This window comes from Metopolophium dirhodum, chromosome 6 (assembly GCF_019925205.1).
Source record: "Metopolophium dirhodum isolate CAU chromosome 6, ASM1992520v1, whole genome shotgun sequence".
Taxonomy (NCBI): domain Eukaryota; kingdom Metazoa; phylum Arthropoda; class Insecta; order Hemiptera; family Aphididae; genus Metopolophium; species Metopolophium dirhodum.
Genome location: NC_083565.1, coordinates 23,192,376 through 23,217,354, shown reverse-complemented (window position 1 = coordinate 23,217,354; position 24,979 = coordinate 23,192,376). Strand labels below are relative to the sequence as shown.

The 24,979-nt window shown below is 29.0% G+C and overlaps 2 protein-coding genes across 4 annotated transcripts; one reads left to right on the top strand and one right to left on the bottom strand.

The window, feature by feature from the left end:
- Positions 1-5,005: 5,005 nt before the first annotated feature.
- LOC132946447 (microtubule-associated protein Jupiter-like) lies at positions 5,006-21,618 on the top strand. Of its 3 annotated transcripts, XM_061016451.1 has the most exons (4): positions 17,815-17,892; positions 18,246-18,323; positions 19,458-19,639; positions 21,103-21,618. In XM_061016451.1, exons 1-4 carry the CDS (start codon positions 17,882-17,884, stop codon positions 21,249-21,251), a joined length of 420 nt encoding a protein of 139 aa, XP_060872434.1. In that variant the 5' UTR covers positions 17,815-17,881; the 3' UTR covers positions 21,252-21,618. The 3 variants fall into 3 exon arrangements, with proteins under 3 accessions (XP_060872436.1, XP_060872435.1, XP_060872434.1); XM_061016453.1 differs by lacking the exons at positions 17,815-17,892; positions 18,246-18,323 and adding an exon at positions 5,006-5,206; XM_061016452.1 differs by lacking the exons at positions 17,815-17,892; positions 18,246-18,323 and adding an exon at positions 12,911-13,089.
- On the bottom strand, positions 21,599-23,632 carry LOC132946446 (beta-1,3-galactosyltransferase 5-like). The gene has a single exon (XM_061016450.1). It carries the CDS (start codon positions 23,331-23,333, stop codon positions 22,218-22,220), a length of 1,116 nt encoding a protein of 371 aa, XP_060872433.1. The 5' UTR covers positions 23,334-23,632; the 3' UTR covers positions 21,599-22,217.
- Positions 23,633-24,979: the final 1,347 nt, after the last annotated feature.

Sequence of the window (24,979 nt, the reverse complement as noted above, 5' to 3'; positions counted from 1 at the left end):
CGATTTTGGTTAACTCTAAAACAATTGACCGTAGGTATATGAAATTTTGACTGAATGTTTATATTAGCATTTTCTATACACCATGACATTTTCCAAATATTTTGACTTATATTGAGCTTTTTACGGACATTTGATCAGTTTCCATTTTTTTTAGTTTTTTTTTCTATAAATATCAATAAAATTTTATTTGTAGGAAAAAAAAGCGTGAAAATTTAATGCAAGGTTCCTGATATATTGTTACAATAGCAGTTGAAAAATATTAAATATATATTGGTACAATTTTTTTTTATAAGCATTTAAAGTTCAAATTTTGACAAAATTTAACAAATTTAAAATTTAATAATTATTTTGTAGTAAAAAATGTATTTCATGTTCAACTTTTATAGCTAAGAATTGAAAATTTAAAACAATGTTCCACGTAAATAGGTTATTTATAAATTACTTTATTCACATTAATATCATCAAATATACTTGGTAATAGCATAGGTTGACTGACCATTTTCGCTCAGAATCGTATTTCTAATACAATGATATTATATCATTGAATTCAAATTTAACACCATCCATTACAGTGATCCACTTGTAACCTACTGTACAGCAGAGCGACATCCACTTACCCATCTTTTTATTTAATTTATTTGAATTCTAAAAAATAAAAATAGGTATCTATATGAAATTGAACTAAAATTGACTTATTGACCATTATAATACTATACATAATATTTTAATACATATACACCAGTATAAATACATTTTCACAAACAATTTCATTTTAGTGATATTTCATGTGATAAAGATTAATACAAAATATAGCCAATATAGGTACCATTGGAAGATATATTCTAAGACCGTGATAGGTACTGATAACCGCATATAAAGCAGCGCGAGGGTACGCCGATACTTATACACCATAGACGTAGACCTAAAGGTCTATGTTATACACAAGTATTAAAGTAGCACATGCCGCGCGTGGCTTAGGTACAACGACAAAACTGGAGGGGCGCAGTTCAAATATAGTGGTGAGCGTATGCGCGCAGAGGAGATCGCCGAGCTGAGGCAGATTGAGCCGACAAGCCACGAGTGAAGCCTACTGGGCTATACACGGCGTATTCCGTCGAATTAAAAAAGCATTGGTTTATAATATTTATATCGGCTCCGATATTATAAACTAATGCGTTTTTAATTCGACGGAATACGCGGCGTCCGAAACGCGATCGAATTTGCTACGCTGTGTATAGCTGTGTATAGCCCCGGCCGCGTATTTACGTATTTTCCGTCTCGAATATTTTGGTATCTAATCAAATATAAATAGATGCCCCAACAGAGACGCAAAGTTACACCAACATAGAAGACAGCTCGGAATCAAATAATAATTTTTGAAACATACAAACATACAAACCATTAATGATCAGAAGAAGAACCAGAGAATGAATCATTTACAATTCTCAAAAAATGTTCAATGATTTATTATACTAGTTATTTGGCGAAAAAATGTTTGATAAAATTTCAATGTGAACAATGTAAAAAAATAAAAATACTTACTAAAACCAAATATAACTTAGATTCTAAGGTTAGAAAAATGTGTACAAATATGTTTAAATGTTTTTAAGCAAAATCACATCAGTTTTAAAAGTGAAAAACATTTAGTTGATCAATTAGTTGACTAAATTTAGTTGACTTAATCTTATCATAATATACTCAAAACTATTGAGAAACAAGAACCTCCATGCGTGACGCTTAAAAGTTAAAATAAATAAAACAAAATCGTTTGTTTTTTGAAATATTGTTGTCGTAGAGATGTAGAATTATAGTCAAGTTATTGCATAGATCCCTGCATTACATTTGCCGTGAACGATGAATGCAGAGGCGTGACAAGAAATATTATGTGTGTTTTTCAAATGTAATTGTAATAATATATTAGTGGCCTTGTATTCAATTTTCAAGTTTTTTTTATCCAACTAATAAAATTTCATTGACATTCATAGAAAAAAACCAAAAAATTGGAAACTGAAAATATCCGTAAACAGTTCAAAACAAATCAAAACATTTGAACATTTTATCGTGTATAGAAAATTTGATTATAAACAATCAGTGAAAATTGCATGTATCTACGGTAATTTGTTTTAGAGTTACATCAAAAACCAAAGACAATTTTGTCAAAAACCGATTTTGCGTAAAAATTCTCGTTTTTCGTTAATATTTTTTTTTCCCATTGCTTTTGAAAACTATTGGGAGTTTTAATTTTTGAACAAACAAGTACCCACCGATATTTTAAATGAGACCTACTAACTTTTAGAAATGTATGCAAGTTATTGTAAATAAAAATAAATATTTATTCAGGTAATCTAGCTTTTTTCTGACTTTGTACGTGGTAATGTCAGTGGTAAATCGATCCGATTCCGCGTACGAAATCATACTGCTGGTAAGAGACAAATATTACTTCATGTTGTTTATATTATATATGGCCTATACCGGGAATGGAAACTTAATTGCATCTATAAATAAAACACATACTAGCTATTACAATAATGTAGAGTGTAGACAATAGTATTTTGTGTGGCAAGGGCGGTTAGTGAGCTATTTCAGTCGCGGGCGAAGTGTGCGGCTACGAATCGTCCACATTTTTACTATTATAAAACTGCATAGAGCATATTATGAGGTGGTGATATGTAAAAACCTACAAATCAGGACCTTACTTATAAGTTATACTTATAAGTAATAATATTGATTTTATAATATACAAAATTATAAAAACTAACTGTAATACCTAGTGATTATAGTAAATATATTTACTTGATCATTGGCTATCTCAAAATGTCCATCAACAATAGTGTCACGACCAGTCCACGTGACTAAAGGATTACATAAAAATTGTTTAATTGCTTAATCAACTGTTCAGTATAATAAATGTTGTGCATATTATCTTGTAGTTAGTTGAAAAATGTATCTTTTGTAATAAATTATGTATTCGATTGAACAGACAATTTAAATCAACTTGAACCAATGAACAACACCACCACGTTGGTCGGATCAAATAAAATATTTTCACTGTACGATTACCAAGTCCCAGTATATAACCAACTTACTATACTACTATAGTTTATAGATACGACTGCTGTGGTTCTAGTAAACTCACTTCTAGCTAACTATATACCGACCTAAAATAAAAAAATGATCAATTTTAAATCGATAACACTTTGAATGAAGTACTAAGAGGATGTCAGCGCACCATTTGTTTTCTCTCTCTGACCCACGCACAACATAGAAAAAAGGCATTTGCGCAGAATCGTTTTTCTATGTTTTTAAGTAATCTTAGAGTAAAATCACCCATTATAAAAAGATAGAGAATAATATTTTAGAGGGAATGACATATCGATTTTATATTTTATTATTATTTGACTTTGTATTCGACTTTCAAAATAAACAAAAAAATAATGTAAATTTAATATTCAACATTTAGAGAAATCGATATGTCATTCCTTCAAAAATATTATTCTCTATCTTTTTAGTAATGGGTTACTCTTAGTTAGTTTTAACTAAGATTACTTAAAACATAGAAAAAACGATTCTGCGCAAATGTGTTTTGTCTATGTTGCGCTTGGGCCAGAGAGAGAAAACAAATAGTTCGCTAACATCATCTTAATACAATATTGTTAACCACTCTCCTGGACTAGGAAATTCCATAATATACAAATTCAGAAAACAGGTGCATGATTTGGTATTGCATTGTTTACAAAAATGTATCTTTTTTCTAAAGAATACTTTATATCTAAAGTAGGTACAAGTTATACAATTAATTATAATACATTTTTCTATAGTTAAATTTGGTTAAAAATATGCTTACCAACTGAAAACCAGTCCCTGTAAAGTGCTTTTTGATAATTTAGTTCCAAATTTCCAATTGCTTCTTATAGCAGTTTAAAATTACACTCCGCAAATTAACTACGTTTTGAACTAATTCAATGAGACTACAACCGAGTATCATAGGTTGCATTTTAAGCAATAAATTCAATAATTTTAAAAATTATGTAAATAGTACATTTAAGGCTGCTGAAAGCTGGTCGATTTTTGTACATTTAGATCAATAAGTGGAAGAAAAAAAATCTTTTGAATTTATTCTTTCTAGAATATTGTTTACATCCAACCCCTTAAAAATGGTTGGCTTTTAACGGCCTTAAATTGCTTAAGTCTCTAGTTGGTATATATAGTTCCATACACCCAATTCACTAATTCTACATGAAAGCTGTTTAAAATTTTCCATTTTTAATAAAACAACAACAGTTTCAACAGAAAAGTACGTTTAATAGCCTATCTGCGACGCCTTAAAATTGTAATATTGCCTTTGAAATGCATTGAAAATAAATTATATTTATTGTAATTATGACGCATCTGCATAGATATTTATAAATCATTATAAAGTTGTACGTTCGGAAATATAAAAAATACAGTTTTAAAAACTAATTTTCTATGCTTTTTGTTTTTCTCAATTAATATCAACAAAAGTATTGGCATTTTTTACACTTAAATTACCTAAATATGCCAAAAAAAGGGAATATGTTAATAAATTTAAAGTAAAAGTTTCACCTTTGAAGTATCTGTTTTATGAAACAAATTATGTACTTTTAAGTTGGAATAATACTAGAGGCAAAAAATAATGCACTTTGTTTCGAAATCCAGCCCTAATGATAACAGTTTACCGCCATATGAAGTATTTGAATTTGTATTATTCAAAGACATTGTAGTAGCATACATTTTTATGTCTTGTCAATTGGACGTTTTAATAGAAATTTTTTATTTAATTTTTTCGACAAAGTATTACCTATTAATCGCCATTGATAATTTAAAAATAATACTTACCGAATTTTTATAAAATAATAATAAATATTGAATCAAAATAATCAAACAATACACTGATCCGTTACTCACCGATGGTGCTGTTATCAACGTGGTGACGAACGAGGGCGAATTATGCCGATGGGCGATGGCCAATGGTCGTTCAGTTGATACTATTCGTTAATATTTCCGTTCGTTGCCCTGCCAGTCCGACGTCCGGTCACAGTTCCATATTAAACACTTTATTTGTTAACTAAAACTTTTTGTTGACTCTAATCGCAACCGCATTTCTTTGAAAATTCCCAAAAGAACTTAAAATGACTTCCACAAATTTCAACGTTGGCATCGGTGACATCAGAAGAAACACCAGCAAGTAAGTTTGAGCCAAATCACGTTGTTTTGTCCGTACGCGTTTACGTATGATATTATTACCTCTTATACTCATGATGAAAAACATGAGCTGTATGAATATTTTGATGTTATAATAATATTAATGTATAGTTTAAATTTACTGCAATACGACTCAAATTAAATTTAGTCGTTCTTTGGTTATTTCCCATTGAATTTATCTGTATACTTTGTTAGGGCGGTGTTTTCCCGCTAAAAAGTAGAACAAAGGATAACTAGTAATATATTATGCACGAGAATATTTTTGCGATCGATATCCACAATTTATAGTAGTAACACTCGGCCACTCTAATTAATAGTAATTACCTAACAACCAACCAAATATATGTATCATTTGTTATTTTTACTTATGAGTTATGAGTATATGAATCGATGTTTGATTATTTTATGTATATAAATTGTAAACGATTTTTCCAATTGAACTATAGATAATATTAATTATTTTTATGGATAAAATTATATTGGTATTTTGAACATTTTGTTGCCTAATTTATAGGTAGGTACTATTGTATTTGTAATAAATAACTTTTTGAATTTAATTACTATAAATGATCATGAACCAGATGCAGCAAAAGTGTTGACAGATAGAATACCCAGAAATATAAAAACAAATACCAATCTTTGATTGATTATCTATCTCTGTTTATCTAATTTGTTTACACATGTTATTAAAGCAACTATATTATTCTTGAGTGGCGCTTGATGGCAGTTGGAATTACCAACTCAGAAAAGAAGTCTAAATTTATTATTATTTATAAAATAAGTCTGACCGAAGTTTTAATTTATATTTTATTCCTATTAACAATGATTACAATTAAAAATTATTGATATCTTCTTCCAATTCCATTTTCCAGTTTAATGTGTATATTACCATTGATTATAAATAAATTAACGATTTTAAGATGATGATAAGTTAATTCAATGATATTATTTCTATGAGATAGATAACTACTAGTTTTCTTACCTTACAGTATTTCACTTTTTGATCAAGTTTTATTTTTGATGTTATCTTATACCTATTACTGATTCATTTTCATATCTTTATTATTTACTACTTTACATTTTATAACCCATCTATGTAATACTTTATAATTCAGAACCATAACTATTGCGAAGACAATTACTGTCCAAGGGAACGATTATAAAAAATTGGGGTCTAGTGAATAACCCAACTTAGGGCATTAGCTTACACATCCAAATTGTAGGTATACAAAATAACCTACATTTAGACTAGAAATATAATTTTTAAAAAGTCTAATACAACTTACACCAATATATTATATAGATACTATAATAAATGTTTTGCATCTCCCATTTATTTGAACGATTTTTCACTCCTAAATTTTTTACCTTGAACCATCTCTATTTTTAACTGAATTAATTTTTTTTTCTGCATAATATATTCATAAATAATTTATTAATAGTTAATAATAAATCATAGGTATTATATTGAAGTTAATAAAAATATATATGTTATATGCATTAGCTTGAATTTTATGTTTTAAATTTGTATGACAAGTAGTTACTATGGTTACCAGCTCGGTTACCAGGCATTACTCAGTATTTTAAACAAAAGGATTCAATAGTATGTTTGTACTTTTAAAATTAAGTATTTAAAATACCTCCCAAATATTATAAAAAGTTAAATATTTGAGTAATACTCAAATATTTTTTAGAAGTATTTGAAATAACCTTTAAAAACAAAAAAAAATTTTATTTAGTTCTAATATAATTTGTTATAGTAAAAAATCTAATCAGTCATGTTAGTTCCTTTTTAGTGATAGTTCCATCACAACAATGAACTTTTCTCTACAGAGGTATAATATATTAGATTAAAACTATATAGGTATGTATTTGGATAATTGGATATTCCATACCGTCGTCGATCCTGTCGACGATAAACAATAATAATATTATTGATAACCATTTTCTTGGTAAATAGGTAGTACTAATAATTAGTAATAATATTTTGTATAGTTAAATAAATTAAAAGTATAATAGCTGCTAAGCAAAAGCTTGTTGCATAATATATATTTTGTTATTGACTTAATTAGCTTATTCTGGTACCGTAGTCGTCGACGACTGGAGAAAAATAATATTTAATGAAGCTATTAATCGATGTAAACCGATATCGAATTGTCCATAAATGACTCGATAAATGATAAATATATAATATAATATTGTTATTATGTTGAAGGATAAACATGACGGCACGTTTTTTTTTTATTTAACAAGGATGATAAATAGAAACAAATTAAGAATTAAAATAATAAAAAAAAGTATTCAATCAAATAGTATTCAATAGTAAAAAAAAGTATTTGAATACTTTTACTCAAATACTTTACAACACTGCCTGTATATAATTGTATGTATAATGTCTAATGTTTATGTAATGTATAAACAGTGATAGTGTAAGCATACTCATCCCACTTATAACCCTAGCTAAAGGGGATGCTTTTTATCCACAGTTAGAAGTAGGAGGATCATGCCCCCTGCGTCCCCTCTCCACTTTAACCCCTGAGTATAGGCTTAAAGATTCTATAAATATAGATTATAAAATAAACATTATTAGAAAAAATATTTTTATATGTAGGTATCAGTTAAAAAATAATTTTTAATATTTTAAAAAATAGTTATTAAAATATCACCTACCTGCATAGAAATATATAGAAAAATATTTTTACTTTATTTCACAATATGAAATATCTATTAATTAAATAAGCAAGTAGGTATATGAAGTATTGCATTAAAATGTAATATAATATAATTAATACATATCTAAATACACTACTTTATCTATATTACAATACATTGTCGACTGTAGTATAATGCACTTGATTATTCATAACTAATAAGTAATAACTTATATAGTATTTAATAAAAAAAAAATTGTCTTTCTTAACTTCAGGTTTGGCACATGATGGTGGTTTATTATATACCTACCACCATTGTACAATATTAAAATTTACATACATATTTTAGTAAATATTATAATAAATTTAATTTATTAATAAATCATCATAATATTATATTTGTAAAACTACCTCACAAAATGGGATTAAAATCTACTTTTAAGCAGTTAAATATTTTTTTATATTAAATAATTCTTTAATGTTAAAATAATTTCATATAACTTAAAAATGTAGTTAAAAAAACCTAGCATTATGATGTTTTATAATGAAATGTATTCAAAATGTATATAGGTACTAATACTATACTATACTTCCCAATAATTATCGATCTGTCATTGTCTGTCGATGTATTTTTACATGTTATTGCAGTACATAGTACTAGATTGAGACAGATTCGTAAAAGTAATTTTATTTTAGTTTCAATTTATAATCAAATGCTTTCTATAGACAACGCCCTTCCTGAATATCTGTTGTACCTAATCATAAGCCATTAACTGCTTATTGTTTAGAATACTATATTAACAAATAATAATTGAAGATTATGAGGAGTGGTATAGAAGTTAAATTGAATAAGCATTTGTTTTTGTTAGAAATATAATTGTAACACAATATGTTTCATGAAAGTCTATTAAAATGAAATGAAACCTTTAATTTTAATAGTCTACTGTTTAATTTAATACTTTAATCGTCACAATGGTAAAATATCTTCCAACATGATTGTTAAGAAAAAAAATATAGACTAACATCATACTATTATCGTTGATAAAATGTAAACATGAGTCTGAGTTCAATATCGTTTATCACTACAAAAACGTTTATTGAAAATTGTAGTTTTTTATGAAAAATGTAAATAAATACATAATAAGTAATAATATAATTGACTAACTTTTATTCCGTTTAGATTATATTCAACTGATGATGTATTTTTAGAGTGTATAATATGGCAAATTGGTTTAAACTCAAAAAATTGATTCACATTTTATGCTTATAACGGTTTATTAGTTATTTATTTATTTTATTTGCTTAAAAATAATAACAATTATTTTAATCCTAAGTACTCTACATTTTCATGAAAATACGATACGTATCGGTACGTTTTGCCGCACGTCAAGTACGTCATTCACTTCTTAAACACTTGATATTGTACCGAATTACCTATACTACAATATAAAAATATTGATAATTCCTTCTATTATTTTTCCTATGCGTAAATAAGTATTCTAAATGTTTATTTATAAAACGATTTTATGTATAAAAAATAAGGAATGTATCAGTTATTTTTAAACTTCCTTAATTCGTATTAGGTCTTCCAGTAAATTGCTTATCTTATAGCCATCGGTTGAACCAAAAAAAAATTTCTCAAAAAGTCCTCAATTGTATGCATTATTTAAGCTATTTTATTATGTAGAGGATTTACAATAAAGTAATAGGTAGAAATATTTTTTTTGTTTTAATATAAACACATAAAAATTAAATAATAGTATATTAGATATTTTATACACATTTGTAATGAATTTATAGTCAGAAAAAAGTGTAATAATTTGTAAAATCTTTTTTGTATGTCTGTTTTAATTTTTATCGCTGATAACGTCATGTTATTGCTAAGTTTGCCACAATCGGGTTAATGTCCTTAATACAAGTATCGTAAACCAAAAATGACCATTCACAGATTCAATGTAATATTTTTTTTTTGTTCTTTGTATAACGAACACCGTTACCAGTCGCTAGTCAGAGTAGGTTGTAATATATCTAAGGCACATTGTGTACCATTAAAAAGAGATAATGAAAATGCACTCATCATCATGGGAAACATTATGAACCATGGATAATGGTTTGTTGTCCAGGCAAAAGGGTTTCTTAATGATCATGCTGGAGCTGGACATTGGTATGCCCAGTGGTTTTCCGTTGGGCGTATATTGTAATTTTTAAAAAGAAAATAACTTTCGAAACTCGAGAGCTCAATGTTTACAGCAGGTTTTTTTATTCCATTTACTACTTCAACCTTTAAAGTACTTGATAACAATACAAATTATTTCATATTAAAATTGAGTGTGCTTCTTACGAATTCACTTAGAAATGTTCGAAGTGAATAATATAATATGGTTGTTAATGTTAAACTTTTGTAGTGTATAAAAAAACTAAATGTTATGTAGGTAGTTAGATAACTATATTAATCTTGTATAGTTGTAACTTTAAAGTTGTTTAGTTGTGTCTTAAACTTCATATTTTCGAGACGGTTAAAAATATTTCGTACTTTACTAATATAAAAATAAATAAAATAACATCATAGTTAGTACAGACTACAGATTAAAAATTTCAAGAAATGCATATTTCTCCCCACCCCGTTTAGAGGCCGATGGCATTATATTATAATATGTGTACTGGGTGTTGAGGACAAAAGAGTAAATATGATGACCGTTCCGGTTTGGATTTGATTGTTCCGCTGCGGTTTTGTGTTATATAATAATGTTCTATTAAAACGAACAGAAGACGCATCTAACGAAAAATGTTAGGCAAAATTAAAACAATCAACAGAATCATCGAACTGTGATGTTAATCACGGCGATTATAAATGTGGGATTAAGGTGCATAAACGAGTAAATAGACATGTAGCTAATTATAAATAAAAAGTAGACCATTCTCAAAGATCGGATCGTGAAGCACGTATTCATTAAAACTTAGAAAGTCAAAGGATTTTAAACTGTGGGCACGCAAAAAGATAAGATTACAGTTGTCAAACGCTTAACCACTTATATTGGATTTCAGGATCAGAACGAATTAATACAGGTACTTTTTTAATTGGATTTACATTTTAAATTGCTATTGTGAACTTGTAATTGTAGCGCAATCGTATATAAATGGCGTTTTGATATTGTTGAATAATTTGCTTTAGACAATGTCAAAAGAGTTAGTTTCCTTTTTCAGTTACTTTTGATCTTGAAGTAGTATTTTACTGTAATTTAATAATATACCGTTAACTGCGATACATGTAGAAAATAGCCTATCAACAAGAAGGAACAATGGCCGCAGTCAAGGCTATAAAACAAAACATCTTAAAAAGTATCGAATCGTCTTTAAGAAATCCGGATATAACCTACATAATATTATTATTAATAATAAGTGCACGATCTTCTGTAATCTTAGTATAAACTGTTCATGCACCAGTAATTATTTTCGTTTCTTAAAGAACTTTTAATCATATACCTATAATATATTGTTTTAATAACATATTATTTAACAAAAACAATTAAAACTTAAATAAATATGTTTAATAAGTTAATCTCAGTTAACTACGGATAAAAAATGACTGATAGTGGCAGGTGACTGGTTTAAAATAGTCGACGGACCGTATCTTGTTTATGGAGGAAGGTTTGTCATCCATCGATAATTTGTAATTTGTAGATAGGTTGAAAATGTATGGATAGATCCGGTTGGTACCCATATTGTATACAGTGTAAAGTATTGACCACAGACCTTGAATACATATTATTGTCGTCTTCAAAAAAACTATTATATTTAAAATTGTTGAGGTTAAATGAACATAGACAAATATTTATTACAAGTTTTAAATATATTGAACAAATTCTTTTTTACCAAAAGGAAAGTATAAATTATTTTAAATATTGAAACTTGAAACCCAATTAATTAGTTTTATACTCATAATCGTATATCTCATTTGTTCGTATTTGTATTTATTGTTGGAATTCTGAAATTTGTTTATGTACCTATTATAAGTATTATAAATATTTTAGAAGTCAAACAATAATTATCAACAAATGACTAATGTTGAAGAATAAACAAGAGCATAAGATGAATTGTTTCAGTTTACATTTGTAAAATAATTTATTCTTGCCTTTTGCTAAAATCGTAATTGTTCAATAACTTTAAACTTGTAACAATATTTTTTTTCATGTTAGTTTTAAATACAATCTTTTAAATATAATAGTTGTTTTGAAGACAGGTGTTTAAAAATACCCATCCTTTAGCGTATTTAATATTTTATAGCTTAAAATTTAAATAGTAAAAACCCATGTATTAATATCTTATTTAAGACGGCGATACTTTAAATTTTTGATTACAGGTTTAGCATTACTGGTTGATATGAATTAAACACATTAAATATAAACAGTTGATTAAAATACCTTCTAATATTTTCATATTAATTTAATTGTCTTGCTGATAATGTTACCTAGGTTAATTATAATATTATGTCCAGATGTAATCTAAAAACTATTTCCTCCTGTTTAAATGAGTATTCTGTTTTTATATGACATAATAATATATCATATTATATCATTTATAATTCAATTTATAAAAACTTGAAATACATTTTTCCAAAAATGTTCTATTGTTGTTATTTATATATCATATTCTATATTTTTGTAAATATATCAATTTAATTTGTGCCCAACGAATTGGTGGTGTCTAAGTTGCAAAACAAACCTTAAAACTGTTATGTCTGTAGGTACAATGAAATCGTTAAAAGTGCTTAAATTACGTGAAACTGTTTTCTGATTCTTCGCAGACATTTCCGTCTCATATTGCTATTTTGACAGTTATACTGATTCTTTTGGTGAATACTAAAACAGTGTAAATCCGGTGTGGCGTGTATATTGTAACGTAGCCTTTCAATAAGGAGAACGAGGAATGGGTTTGTGTTAGGAAGTGTTGGATCCGTCTTTTTTGGTCGGTAGGTCCGCGTCCGCCATAGAAGTGTAACGTTGCATGCAGTCTGTCGGCGATTTACCCGTAACCACGATACCGCAGCACACTAGGAAAACAAGAGTGCCCTACACCAGCGCAGTCGTGCATTGTCAGTATTCCTCGTTTGACGTGTCCCTTGTGTTCTGTTCAAGTCTCTCATAAACTGGACTATGGCTACTTATGCATCCTACAGACACATTGAATTGGACAATATAGGATGTGGAAAAAAAAAGTAATTATTTAATTCAAAATAAATGTAATATTTATTTATTAAAAAAATAATAAGTATTTATTTTTAGTTTATAACTTTTTATATTTTTATAAATTCGTTTCAAGCAATTTATTATTATTTCATGGCATTATTATGTCCTTGTTTTTACATTTTCAAATTTAAAGTTATATAAGTTATATTATTTAAATCTATTAAACATTTCACGAAAATATATCTTTTTCTTTATCATAGCGTCAGTTGTTTCATGTTTGTAGTTATAGATATTAAAAATTAATTTTTCGAATTTCTGGTAACTCTTCAACAAAATACTAATATATTTACTGTGAATTTATATAAAAGTCTTTATTATCGATAATTACTATTTAGTATATTTTACTAATGTGTTAGTAAAAATAATATATAGATATATATTACATTTATAAATACTAAATAAAAGTACATATTATAAAATGTAAATTATTTTATTAATCTAGTGATTAGTTATTACGAAATAAAATTGAATTATAGATAAATTATGTATTAATAATAAATACATTTTTAGTTTTAATTTACAGTAGAAACTTGTAATTTAAAAAAATTTCAAATAAATACAGTTTTTATACTTAATTGAGGTAAATAGGTACCTAACGCGTTTTAATTTAACAATCATATATAATTTAATTGCAGTTATTAAATTCGTATGAAATTTTTGTAAGCTAAAATTTTAATTAGGTTAGGTATTCTTTTATGTATAACTATGACTAGTTTAATAACTATAATATTATGTACTTATTATTATTATTCATTACTCAAGTTTATTCTTCTGTGATTACTATATCAGTAAGTAGTAGTACGGTATTATCTTTTTACGAACATTGTAAGCTCACTAGGTACTTGTTATTTAAAAATACTTCAACGGAACGATAGACACTATAAACTAAAAAATTGTATTTTAATTAGTAAAATACTTTTACTTTATTAATATTACTGATATCTATAAAAAGTATATCTATATGTATTTTTAGTTTTTTCTTATATGTAATAATAATATCTTGAATATTATAATCGTTAATCTATAAATATTATGAAGAGTGAGAAGTGACTTAGTAAAATAAGCTGCTCATTAGTGGTATTTAAATTGTATTATACCATGCAGTGTATAATATTATTATCAATAGGTATACAAACATTATAATATACTTTTTTGTACAGAACGGTGGCCCAAATCTTATAGTTTTTATTATAAATTATTATTCTTATGATTTATGATACGTAGGACTGTAGGAGGTAATATGCCTGAAATTGAATGTTTGTGAGAGTTAGATTTTGAGTTTTTCTTTCCCATACATAAACAGTAGATTATCATATTCAAAAGAGTTATTTTACTATTTATCAATATTAACCATGAAGTATTTTCATTTAATTTGCTTCACTTTCATTCAGTATAGTGATTGTTCAGAAAGAATATATATTTTTCTTGAGAATTTGAACTATTTAGTTTTCCATCAAACTATAAAAGTATTACAATGTGCGTCATAAAAACGTAATTTACGTTGGTATGGTATTGTGCATGCGAATAATAATGCACGGAAAGTATACATCAATTTAGTAAACGATGACTACATAAGTAGTGAGTTGGTGTCTGGTACAGATATAAAATGTCAATGTGTATCACATTTTTATTCTCTGTTCTAAAATATATTCATATTATTTCGGTACCTGGCAATTACAGCATTCAACTATAAATTAAATGGGTTGTTATTATTTATATTATTATGTTTATGTTATATCCGAAATGATTATCCCAGGGGTAGAATTGTAGAAAGGTGTGCTAGTTACGGTATTGTAACTCATTTGAATTTCCTATGTGCACGGTCCACCGAACGTCATAGATGTTCACTGTAATCATCATACTACATAGTGGCACGTGACTTCCTACGGGAATATTTTCGGATAAATAAAAACGGTTCATTGAGTTTTTGAAATTATTTTTAAACAATGTTGTATTACACTTTCATAGAGGAAATGTTTGATCTATTGTAGGTTGTCATCCGTTACTCATGCTATATGGTATTCGGGAATCGACATTAGTATTCTGCTTTATTATTATCATGACCACCCTATGTGTTGTAGCTTTATAGGATATACCAAAATAAATCGTGATAGGGGGAAAGTACATATTTATATTCTTATGTATTTTAGTCATCATAACCTTCATTGTGAAATAAAATTCAGCTATTTAATCAATATTGAACGCTTTCGAACGATAATATTAATCCTAGGCTTCGAATAACATTTTCCATGAACCAAATGTAATTGAGCATAATTGTTTTTAGTTAATTAAACTTTCCCTATTTGATTGTGACCCTAATAATCCATTAGGAAATTAATAAAGTAAACATCTGCATTTTCTCATTTTAAATTACATACCACGTTTTTTTTTTTTTAATTTACATTAGATTCATATTATATTGATAACAAAATAAAAACGTTATTGAGTTAAGGTTATGCATGTAGTAGATTTATTAGTATTTTGTATGTCAGTATTACGTTTACATTTTAGTATACCCAGGAATGAAGACTTCGTGCTTGATCGAATTTTTATGGGACCACCAGGTTAATAATATAATAACTAGTAAACCATGTTATATTATGAAGTTTTATACGCAAATAGAAAAACTAGTTCATAATGCCTAATGGTTTTTTTTTATTATTAAATTACTACTTAGAGACGAGACCAATAATGTACAACGTACATGAATCCGTAGACCACGCGGTTACCCTCTATCGTTATCGTTTTGTATTATTCCTCATTCAGTATCCGTTACTACGTAATCGCTTTGGGATCTAAAATAGTTTTATTGTACAAATGTACTCAAGTCAAGTTCTGTTTCGTCTTGAACCATGGCTTCGGTGTAATATGCTAACCGAACGTTGACCCTTGTCCCGTTATATAGTAAATACATAACAAATTACCCTCGCAATGGCGAACTCTGGCTTTTACTATGTTAATGTCGGTTTTAAACACGCATCAAGTATTAAAGATATAAATTAACTATGTTGCTTGAGAAATTCATGTTATATATTTATATCTGCTTTTACTTATAAGGATAATAGACTAAAATATATAACAGAAGTAGTTGTGTGTTCAATTGACAATTCAGTATATTATTCTTTTGGTGCATAACATAAGAAATTAAATTAAAATTAAGTACAATATTTGTTTGTTTAGTTTTCTATTTATCATAAAATAACAAATATACCTATGTTGCGATTATTTCATTTTGTAATATTGTATGCCGGCGTGTAATCAGAGTTTTACGATTGGAACTCTGTTTCAACAATTGAAATGTTTATCGATAATTTTAATATAAATCTTTTATCAAAAGTAAAATGGCTTTCAACGTTCAAAACAAATAATTTTATTGCAAAATAGTTAATCATTACTCCTTGTATAGCGTGAGTCATATAATCTGAAATGTGATTACTCCGTGTATAATATGTTATACAATTTAGGGAGAACCCTTAACACGAGGGTGAAAAAATGACTGTCTGCGTCAAAACCCAATTTCATTTTTGCAAGATTTTATAGGGTCCAAAGTTATTAAGTATTTTAATGTGTGTGTCGACTGTAAAGGAAGGAAATGGGAATGACAAAGAAAATATTGGACATGCAGTAAATTTCGATACTGTTATATCTTATATTGCATTTTTAACGTTGACAATGTCAATGAACGTAAACCTAACATAGCCAATCTATTATAGACGCATTTATTATTCTATAGTTGTTCTAAAACTTTTTGATGCCAATGAATAGAGAATCCCTCTAGCTATATTTGTAATCGGATGTTCTTTCCGTTTTCGTATACATACTGTATGTATTAAAATTATTAATTCGGGTTATGAAATAAAGAAACGTGCTTAAAATCAATCGCTCATAAAACTACTATTAAAAATAACGGTTGTTACGAAATGAATCTTTTGAACCCGACAGTTGGGATTATTGAGGGTCGATCCCCCCCCGTAACAAAATCAATTTAAAGTCAATCGAATTTTTTTACGATTATTCTTTATAAATTATTATTTTATATATTATAAGAAAATTAATGTTTAATGTCATTATAAGAATAAAAATATCAAAATGAACAAGTGTTGGTAATTGTTTTCAACATTTGAAAATGAAACATACCAAATTATTATGTCCAATTTTATAATGTATATATCTAATAGGTACTTAATACGTTTTAAACATGTAAAGGAACGTTTCTGATTTCAATGTATATTTTAAATGTCAGCTAAATTATTTCAGCAACATTGATTTCTTTACTTGTATACTTGCATAATAATATATTCTATTATTCTAATTTAATAATTTAACTTTAACTTGTATATTACTCCTAAAGTCTTAAAGGACTAATATTATTTTAACTAACACACAGTTAAGGGAACTCTAATATGCATTGTATATTATTATTCATAAAACTGTATTTTTATACGGTATTAATATAATAAATTATAACTGTATTTTTAATAACGATTCACAACTTAGTTAATATAATTTATTGTTACTGATCACTGTGAGTTCTTATTTTATTATAATATTTAAAATAAAATAAAAGAGCACATTTTATATTTTCATTGTGGCTGTACTGGTTTATTACACAGTTACACCTACACATACAATTCAAGGTAGATATTTTTATTTAATATTTTAATATAAAACTCTCGATACTCGGTACAAGTTCTTCATTTTACATAAGGTGCTAGTCAAGACTTATTCGTTTTTTCATTTGTTTGTTGATATTCGTCGGAAATGAGTTTAAGGTATAATATTTTACTTTTGATTATATATTATAGTATTATACACCATTTTTTTAATTTCTTTAATTCTATTTATACATTACATTTTGATTAGAATATTTATAATATAAAAAAACCGTAATTTTAATTATAATTTTCATTTTCATTTCGTCAATAAAGAAATTTGTGTAGGATGATCACTCTTAAGATATTCCAAATAAGGCGAGGTCATTCAAATATCGTCCAGTTTTCTTTGTCTACCCACTTATATTAGTTGTGCTATTTTAAAATCGTCCTATTTTCCATTGTGGTAATCGATTTCCTTAAGTTTTATTTCTTTACATAAATAAAAATAATATGTCTAAATTATCTATTAGAGAAAATAGGACGCCTCCTGGAGGAGTTTGTCATGATCTTTGGGGCGCCGAGTTCGTAGGATCTCCGTGTCATAATAGGCAAGTAAAACACTCGAAAAGTGTACACAATATTCTAAATTATAACACTTATAATTTAACAATATTAAAATAATATTATAAAGAATAATCCTCATATTGTAATAACTTAATAGTCGGTGACGTTAAAGATAATTTAAATTAAAAACATTAAAATGTACGTTAAATGTTAAATGTTAATAATTATTAACTTAGTTTAACTAGTGCTTGAAAGTTAAAATTAATTAAATCTGGCTTATTTATTTATAACACTGTGCTTTTGAGGTTTCAACTTCCTGAAACAATGTTGTTTTAATGTATGAACATCAATGTTTTTGTATGCTTAATAAGCATTAACAAATATTTACTAATTTCTTTGACATAGGCTATTGCCTATTAGTAATTATTTCTATTTAGTATTTACTTTATATTTTATATGGTGTATATACAATATACATGCAATATGCATGTAAGTATCAAGGTACCCTGAACATTTTTGATTTATTACTTTATCTTAGATTGTTTAACAATATTAATAAATTATTACTATACGTCTTGAAGGTACTTGGGTGGCAGGTATTTATTGAATTCTTAAAAATAATTTGTTTTAAATAAAATCACAACTTTTGACTTATTTACAGGTAGTTAATATTAAAAAATAATTAAGCTAAATACTAATTTAATTACACACTATCACTACACGTAAACGCTTCCCACATAAAAATATCCATGTTTTGATCTGTATATATTATTATTTATTACCATATGGTAAGTAAAATGCCTTACGAATCCTTGAACATTTTTAAGTGGTGACCTGATATTATGATAGGTTCTTATTAATAATAAGTATATCATATAAAAAATATCAATTTGTTAAAATAACTGAAGTACCTACATTAGTTTATTGATTTGTTGTTAGACAATAAATTATTTATTATTATTTTCACATCTACAAAAGTTAATAACATTTTATTTTAATCCAATGACTAGATTACTAGAGGTTGTTGTCACAATTAACTATATTAATATAACATCAAATATTGTAAATAAATATTCCTTATATAATATTGTATTAATTTTTAATATATTTTTAAATGCAATACTAAGTATAGTTTGTATTTACAATAAATTAATAAAAACATTTTTTTTCTTTTTAAGAGTCTTGAAACCACCAGGTGGTGGAAGTAGTGACATATTTGGAATGACATCATGTGATGAAGTTAATCCACATAAACGTGGTACAAATCAGAAGAATCTCCAAAGCTCTATTATTTTGGGTGGTCAAACACCAAAACATAGTAGTGGTACAGAAGCAGCCAATGGAAACTCTGATAAACCTGGTAATTTTAATATTAAAAGTTTGTTCTATGTATAAGTAGTCTAAAAATATTTGAATTGAATAAGTTATACTTATAGCTAATGATACTAATGTTGAATCTCAAATTGCTATTGATAGTAAGGTTGAGTATAAAGTTGCTAATGATAATAATGTTGAGTCTCAAATTGTAAAAGAAAATATTGAGAAAACTGTATCTGAAACTCCAAGTGATAAAGGTAAGTGATTAACGCATGATTATCTACCTATTTTTATTCTAGTTGTTGTGCCTTGGATACATTAAAACATACCATGTGAATGGTTACATATTATTTTAATTTATAGCTTTACCTTTTTTTGTACATAAATTATGCATTTCAATCACAGTATGTTATTACAATATCTATCTAATAATTATTCAATATATTTCTTAAGCTGTTAAAATATAAAAATATTTTATTTAAATCTTCTTAATGACATAATTGATAAAAATTGGAATTACATTTTTATTAACAATCAATTACCTAGTTATAACATATTATAGGCATAACCTAATATTTCTGCTTTCATATTTTTTAGCTATAAGATAATGTTAAAGCTTAATAACAATCTTTAAAATGCATTATGAATTTTATATAGTTATATTACAAAAGACTAAGGTTACATTTTATTATTTTAATCCTATTATTAAATTAATTTTATTACATGACTAGTTTGTTGGTTTTAAATTATAATATCACATAAATGTCATCTCTTATGGTTCAATTTATTTTAACTAAGTATTTAGTATAATATGCTTTTAATAATTAATTCAATCACATTTTTTTTTTTGCTTGCTTCTAGTTATTAGTTAATCACATTATTTATAACATTTTTAACTTAAATGTATGTATTATTATTTATTAATTGTTAATAATACACTTTTAAATATCTTGTATCTTATTAAATAGAACATTAAATGTTAACAAATTTTGTTTAATTAAGCAAATTATCTACCTAATTGCCTTTAAGTATAATATAGAGTACACCTTTTTCTGCATACTTAATAATTCAATTCTGCTTGCTACTTTTATGTTTGTCTACTGGATATTTGCTTGAAGCTTTTAACTTTGAATCTGCTACTTCCAATAAAACTAATTGTCAAAGATGGACTTATAAGAAAAAAGGTATGTTATAAATTTATAGCAAACAAAATAATAAACATTAAACTGTAATTAAATATGGTGGTATATGCCTATCATATTATAATATAAAATGGGAAATGTTTTTAAAGATTTTATAAATGTGTGTTAAATGTTTTTGTTTTATTTTTAAGTACATATAATTTCTTATATGATAATTTATCTGAATATTATGTGATCAATTATAAAATACCTATTATTAACGTTATATTATGTATAATAAATTGTGTTTAATTTATGAACTCTGTACATTGAATAAAATTAGGTTTTGTACACAGTGTTAATTTGATGTGCTTTTATGTTTTAGATGGTAATCCAGTGACTGGAGAAGGCTATGAAGCTCCTAAGGTAACAGCTACACCAGCTCAGCATGTTTCTGCTCAATCAGAACCAGCTCCTGAACAAAAGAAGGCAAGCCGTGTGCCACCAGGTGGATACAGTTCCGGATTATGGTAATTGCTGGACCAGGAAGAACAACAACATTTTGTCACAATTTATACATCGCTTTGTATTTCTATGATATATTGATGACCTTTGATCACATTTCATCAATAAAAAACTTATTTATGGTATATAAAAAAATGACTCAGTGTATAATTTTACAATTGTCATTCTTTTAAAACTACCCTGCATTTTATTCATTCTCAAATTATTTGATTATTTTTTTGTAATGTTGTGAATTGATTTATTCCTAAAAAAAATTCTTTTTTTATACACAATAAAATACTATATTTATTAATGATTTTAGTATGAGATATTAGTTGATTAAAACTAACATAACCTAAGTGTCTTAAATAAATAAATTATTTATTTCTCATAACAATTGTATATTTATTTATAAAAAATAATTTAAACAAAACATTACTATAGTAGGAGGTATTAGTCAAATAATTTTTATAAAAATAAAATAAACACCAAAATGAACAAAAAAGGAACTTAATTTATTTCTACCATAAATGTAGAATAAAAAGACATTATTAATGTCTGTAATAAATACATTATTAAATATTATCACATGAAAAATAATATGAAATATTTGATTTATAAAATGGTGAATCGCTTTCAATACAGGAGCGGATCTAGGGGGGGGGGTCAGCTGACCCATAGTTAATATTTGCTAATCAAATCGGCCTCTTTTAAGATCTTGGGTAGTAGGACACTAATTGGACCCTCAAACAGTACACATACAGTACAAATTAATTTTTTTTGTTTTATATACCTAGTCCACAAATATAGGTTTCTAATCTGGTTTTAATAAGTGGCCCTTTAAATGTTCTGACCCACAGTTTCCTAACTCTGGATCCGCCACTGTTTCAATATATTATTAATTATAATATACGATTAATAGTTTTTTGCTTGATCGGCTCATTAAATCCATACAATAAATGTATACAATAATATGTAGATTGTTATTTGTTAATCCTAATTCAATATTTCGATTGACGGTCTTCCCATCCTCGTATCTAGTGGTTGTTTCTTTTTCCATAAATCCAGACAGTTGTGATGGAGTTTTGACTTGCGAAACACGTCACAGGAAGAGTTGGTAGCCTTACAAGTTGTAAGCTGTTCAGCGTACCGCTGGAGCAATGTGTCGTCGTCGCCGGTGGGTGCTGCCAGAAAGTCGCACCGCTGTCGCTTGTGTACGCAACAGTGTATCGGTCCCGGGTCGGTCTCGAAGTCTGGTCTCAGGTCGGTGAACGCGAGTCCTGCGCGTTCGGCGAGTATGCCCGTCACGTACAGATCGTCGATCCAAAAGTATTTTTCGCGCTCGTCGATCGCCAGCAGCAGACGCGGGACGGACGCCGCCCTGGCCGCGTACAGCCAACCGGACAGGAACGGCGGGTACGCGTCGCCCGCAAACTCGGCGCGGCTCACGTACCACTTGTTGCTCTTGTCCCGTATGGGTTTCGCGGCGATCACACACCCGGCCAGATCGCGGTTGCCGGCCCGTCCCAGCACGGCGTTCAGCTTGAACACGTTCACCGCGATGTCGTCGTCCATCTTAACCATGTAGTCGGACCGCGGGCACCGTTTCGCGAACCACGTCAGGGCCATCGCGTGCTTGTACGTCAGGTTCCTGTACGCTTCCCGGAAGTTTCCCTGCACCACGTCGCCGTGCCGGGACGACTCCCGGAGCAGCCGGGCCTGCAGGTCGCCGTCGCGGTCGCCCGACGACGGCAAGCCGACCATGAACACGTAACGGAATCCGAGCCGATCGAGCACCGTCCGCGGATAGGACTGGCGGATGGCCCGGCGGCGCTCGAAGTGGCCGACGTGGCTGTGGACCACTATGGGCGTGTGGCGTCGGGGCCCGTCGCACGTGCCGCTGTCGATGAGGTACTCGAAGCCGTTCAGGTCCAACAACGGACGCCGCCGCCGGCCATCGGTGGTGAGCATCGGTGACGGTCCGGGGCGCATCGGCGCGCTCCGCCGGGTGTCGCGGTCTGCGGAAAACGCGTCGAACAGCACCATGAACGACGTGCTGACGGCGAGAAACATGACGATTTCGTACCTCCACGACGGCGGCCGCGGCGCCATCGTCCGCCGTCACCGTCGGTGCGGCCGCAGCCGGTGCTTGCTGCTGCTACGGGTCGGTGCACCGGCGGTCCGCCATCGACGCGGCGCTCGTTGAAGATAACGATATTATTTTTTTGTTTTCCGCGTCACGTAAACGATAATAATACAATAACATTATAATATTGTATACACGTCGCACTTCCGAGCGAGCGCGTCGACGCCGACTCGTAAGATTTTCTGTATAGTCGCCGCGGTGTGTTTACTTCGCGTCCTTGGAATCTCGTGAGCGACCGTGTGTTGGTTTTCTGCGACATATTAAACATATTATTTAAAACAGCTTTCACTTAGCTAAAGACTGGCAACCCCTCCTCCCTGCCCCCCTCACAGCATACGCCGTTCGTTGTGTTGTTTCTAATGTGTGGAAGGGGTGGGGGGGGGGGAGACGACGACGTCGGTTGTCGACCAATACTCTCGAGCCGTGTCTCGGTTCACTCGAACGCACAAAATGATATTCATTCGATATCGTTATACCAAATGTTTATATTATTATATTTTTAGTTTTTGGGTTTAGAGTAATATTATAATATGATAGGTATAGACGCACCATTGTATAAAAGAATAATATTTCAAATTTATTTAATGGTATATACCTCAACACCTGGGTATATAATGTGTGGCTTCTGTTGGAAGTCGGAACTCATTCCATGCATATCCGTTGTAATTGACCCCTAATTTTTTAGTTCCTCTGTGCGGTCGACGATAATAATCGTGATAGGTACGTAGTATACATGCACGCCTTGCACTGCAGTGTATGTTGAACATATTATATCCCCAGAAGAATATAGTAGTCACATGGCGTAAGGCGATCAGGTGGCCTTGGAAGCCAGGTGCAAAGCTTCGGATGATTCATTTTGAATAACCCTGTATTTAATATACATAACACAAGTCGACGGGAAAAACTTACGAAATTATCTCATAAAACACCCACTGCAACGGGTAATCTAGCGCTTCCGTAGGCGTATGGTTACACGCTGTGCTGTCCGCAGTAGGAAAACTTGACATATTCGTTTCGTAACACCACCGTAGTGACTGTGTGGCGTTACAAAATTAACAAACTTCATTTTTGAAATGCGAGAACTAACATTTAAAAAAAAAATAATGATACAAAAACTTACTGTAAAATAAATAAAGTATCTACAGTAAAAATAGGGTAGTGATTCTCATAAATTGTGGAAATAATAATTTTGTATGGCCATATAATATTATATTATGATACTCCTTAGCCCTTATTAGAATTTAGATGGTTTCATATGTCTTTTACTATTTGACATTTGAAATATCAAGGGTGGCTGTCATTTGAAAACGAGTTTGCTACAGCTATAGCCACCCCTCCCTCCCCATACAATGTCATAGACCTATAGTTACCACTTGCCACAATAGGTAGTACAAAGGGCGATACCAGGTTTGCGGTTTACGCATTAACTTCTATCCTAACACATTGTCCATAATGGAAAGAACCGCTGGTATAACCCCGATATGTTTTATTAGTCGATGATTGGTCGTAGGTAAATGGTTGCCTTGTTTTCTTAGCGTATTCGCTGCGCAGTGTTATGGACACCATATTTAAAATGAAAATTATGTATGATTAAAATGGTTAATAATTTTTA